Source organism: Cyprinodon variegatus, unplaced genomic scaffold, assembly GCF_000732505.1.
Source record: "Cyprinodon variegatus isolate N-32 unplaced genomic scaffold, C_variegatus-1.0 Scaffold54, whole genome shotgun sequence".
NCBI classification, from domain to species: Eukaryota; Metazoa; Chordata; class Actinopteri; order Cyprinodontiformes; family Cyprinodontidae; genus Cyprinodon; species Cyprinodon variegatus.
In genome coordinates, this window is record NW_015150507.1 from 608,626 (window position 1) to 612,737 (window position 4,112).

At 36.4% G+C, this 4,112-nt stretch overlaps 1 protein-coding gene across 1 annotated transcript in view; it reads right to left on the bottom strand.

Annotated features, from left to right (window-relative positions):
- The window catches only part of knop1 (lysine-rich nucleolar protein 1), a 6,190-nt gene continuing 2,078 nt past the window's right edge, over window positions 1-4,112 (bottom strand). Inside the window, exons 3-7 of the mRNA XM_015371178.1 lie at window positions 2,993-3,061; window positions 1,796-2,875; window positions 1,642-1,713; window positions 1,002-1,061; window positions 1-859 (exon numbers count right to left, since the gene is read on the bottom strand). Coding sequence (XP_015226664.1) covers window positions 554-859; window positions 1,002-1,061; window positions 1,642-1,713; window positions 1,796-2,875; window positions 2,993-3,061 — 1,587 coding nt within the window. The 3' untranslated portion in view covers window positions 1-553. The remainder of the gene's footprint in view (window positions 860-1,001; window positions 1,062-1,641; window positions 1,714-1,795; window positions 2,876-2,992; window positions 3,062-4,112) is intronic.

Here is a 4,112-nt window from a genome sequence, read left to right on the forward strand (position 1 = left end):
TGGCATGTTTATGTTGGTGTTTAACTGGAAAGCCAGAATTAGTCAGACTTTAACCAAGTTATGTTTGGAATACTGAGGCACAATGATTTCAGTGCAATATTCCAGCTGAATGTTCATGATTCATGAGGAACAAGAGGTTTTTTCTGCTGTTCTTACTTTCCTTGACTATAACTGCATAACTCAAAATAAATGACTATCTAAGCAATGTCTTCAGTCTTTTTTGTTAACCTATTTTTTCTGTGTCCAGATCTCTCCAATGCTGATATGCTTTCAAACCCTTCAGTACTTAACTTCTACATTTTATTTCTTAAGGCATTTAAAAAAAAAAATGTCAAACCGGATGAAGCAACATTAGGGTTGTTTTTAGGCATTTATTTAAAAAAAAAAAAAATTCAAAGAAACTTTCAAAATGTTTCTCTCCACAAGGTTGCCACTCAAAAGTGACATTTTTTCCAGACTCATTCACTTATTTTACACTTAGATCAGTTATAACCGACATCCTGCTGGTGAGTTAAAACTCACCATTGTGGAGGTAAAAAAAAATTCACCCAGGTTAGGAATCAAAGCGGATAGATCGAGATGCATTGATATCGATACTGAACTTCTTATTGGACGGCGCTGTGAACCCAAGCCCAGCCCCCCTGTTATTGAAGTCCATTCTCCGTGATTGGGCTCGCTCAAACTCTCCCAGAAGCCCTTGCTGCAGCTGCTGCTGTGCATCCTTTCCTAGTGCCATGTTGGCTCCTCTGCTGGTCGTCCCTGCTGGTTGGGAGTCCTTTTTAAAGCCACCCATCAACCGCAGGAACTTCTGCTGCTGTTGGGAGCTGTCGAACTGAGCCGTACTCCACTGGCCCAGACCCTAAAGAGACAAGGGGAGGAAAGGTGAGTTTCAGAAGCCTGCTTCTGATTTAGTAGATAAGAAGAATGCAATGTCATCTGTAATCACTAGAAAAATGCGTTCCCCTTCTAAGATATGTAAAAAATAAAAAAAAGATACTGACTGTATGTTTGTCAGGCTGGGAAGCCTCGTCGATCTCCATTTGAAGAGCTTTTCTTCTCTCCTGGGACAAAACCATCAGCAATAAAATAAACAGCTCTAACAAATAGAGGGGACACTGAAAATACAGCAGATCTCAATGCTGGTTATATCTACTCTGGTAATATAATGGACAGTCAATGGAAATATTCCACATGTTTACCCGACTATATATTAGACTCTGCTTCAAATCTATTCTAGTTTATAGAAACATGTTTACTGTAAAGTTAAAATCTGTCAACAAATTTAGTCATTTTTATATTTCAGATGACAGCCTATGGTAATATGTATATAGGTTTGAATGAGATGACTGATCATTAGTTGGGATTTGAGAAAATCTGATGTATGAAAAATCTCATTAATTTGGACAAAGTTTATTTCACTTATAGACCCAAGAGTTGCCAGGTGAAAAAGATTTAACGGCCAATAACTGGTGACATACTAACACTTTTAGAACATTTTAAAAACACTAAGAAACTTCTTTTTTTCTTATAAAATAAGTCACCATTTTGCAAATCAAAAAGTGTTCTTTTTGAAATATTTTTTGAGGAATATTTCCATCCAGGTTTTGGCTAGTTTCAACTAAAAGACAGAGCTGTTTTTACCTGATTAACGACAACCTCGTCTTTGTTTCCACTCTTTGCTGATAGGAAAACTACATCAACTTGAGGAAACTCCTGAAACAACAAACGCAGACTAGTTCCAGACCATTCCACAAATTTAAAAAGAGGCTATCAAAAATTTCTTAACTAGGCTCACCTGTGAATCTTCCTTCTCCTTTTTTACCTTTTTCTTCTTTTTCTCTCCAGCCTTGGCCTCTGTATTAATGTCCAGATTCCCTTTAGCTGTTTTCTTAGATTTCTTCTTCGGTGGATCGGCAGTCAGAGTGATGTGCTGGTCCAACTCTTCCTCCTCTACTTTTATTTTTTTCCCTCTCTTCTTTGTTTTTGTCTCCTCTGATTGTGCCATCCCATCATCCTCTATGGATTTTTTTTTCTTTTTGGCCTTTGCCTTAGTTTCTTCCTCCTCTGCAACCATCTCACTGTTTATGAACGTCTCCTTTATCTTTTTTGAGGATTTTGGATCCTCAATTTTTCTTTTCTTCTTTCTTTGAATTTCAGTTTCTTCAAGTTCGCCTTCAAACCCCTCGGTTTTACGCTTTTTTTTCTTTTTTAATTTTACCTCCTTAACCCCAGTTTCTTGTTCTACATGATTCCCATTTTCTACAAGTTTTGATTTTTTTTTTGCTTTTGTTTCAACAAAGGCATCAGCAATTTCTAATTTCTTCTTCTTTTTCTTGTCTTTAACTATCTCTTTAGTTGCTGCTTCGCTTGAAAACACAATGTTATCTTTTTTTTTCTTGGGTTTCTTGGGAGGATTCTCATCTCCAATCTGCATTTCTTTGTTTCCTTTCTTTGTATGAACAGGTTCGATGTGTAAAGACTTATCTTTTATCTTCTTCTCTTTCCTTTTCTTCTTTTCTAATTTTTCAACCTTTAAAGTAACCGTTTCAGCTTGATTCACATCTTGTTCTAACAGTTTCTTTTTTGTCTCAACCTCTACAGCGCTGATGTTAATACCATCATGTTTCTTCCTTTTAGTCTTTTTCTTTTCCTCCTGCTCAGTTTCCTGTTGCTCTTCTTTTACCACCATTTTGGCCTGTCTCCGTCTCTTTTTTTTCTTCATCTTAGCTTGGCTCTCGTCCTCAGCCCCACTGTTTTGGACTTCAGGTGGAGCCATCTTTTCCTTCTTATGTTTTTTTTCCTTCTTCATTATCTCACAGGTCTCCTCCTCCATTTTTGTTTCTGTGGGCCTGTTATTCCTAATCGTCTCTCTTTTCTGGTTTAAACAAGATCATAATTAAAGACATCAGTTACCGTACTTTGGATATAAAAGTAGAGATTCAATCTAAAAACTAGGCTTACTTATCTACATTTAGAGGGAGGAAATACTAACCAAAGGGTTGGCTGGGTGTGTGGGCTGGGACAGCTCATCAATCTCTCTCTGCAGAGCCAGTAGCTTTGCCTGCAGCAAACCAAGCAGAAAAATCGGCCTAAATGTTCACTATAAACACATGAAGCAAACATTAAAAACATCATCAGCAAAGCTGAGCAAGCAGTTACAACTTCTCCATCACAGTTTAACTGTGGAGGCCTTACAGAAAAGCTGAAAATTAGAATATATAAATGCTGTCATTTCTGCTATGGTAAAGAATTGTTTAAGAGGGTTTCTGACTGCATATATTATAAACTGAAAAAAAAGTTTAAAAATACTGGCATTTTATTTACTCTAAAGCCAGTTTCCCTCGTGTTGAGGCGTTTATCAGGGTCTTATCCTGACAATGTCTTTATTCAATAATATAGTAAATAATAATAATACATGAAGCCTTCTCAATTCAGGCTGCATGGTAATTAAATACTGTAAGAAGGTGAACTTCAACGGTCTGAGGCAGTTTACAGCCTCTGACAGATTTTCTTACAGGCTGTCCTGTATTTAGATTCATCCATGTTTCCACTCACTTTGAACAGCTTTCTTGTACGTAGAAAAAAAAAGTTCAGCTTTGTACACATCTCAGCACAGTCCCTTCTTCCACCTTTCTTTAAATAACAAAACAGACCAACTACACAAATCTAAAGGTCTAAATTTAAAAAGAAAATTAGACTTTTAAAAATAAGGGGTTGGTGATAGATAAATGGTTTAAACAGATTCATCTAAATTAATTAACCCCACAAATACTTCTTAAAACATAGAGAAAAAAATAAAGAGGCTATACTTAAAAAAAAAAAAAAAAAAAATTGAAAGTGACATCTTGAAAAGTGTTAAAGGAAATGTGGGATGGAGGGTGAAGCAGTCATTTACCAAGTGGATTAAATAAACATTCACCACTTGACCAGCCAAAGTCAAATAATACTAGAAATTACTGTGTTTTTTCTGATTATTACGCTCCACGTGCAGCCATTCTGTTTGAATAAATCATTAAAGGAATAGTACACCCAAAACATGATTAGCCTTCATTTTCTACTCACCCCCATACTGAACAACACTCTGGAGTACAGTCCTCTTCCATTAGCTGCGT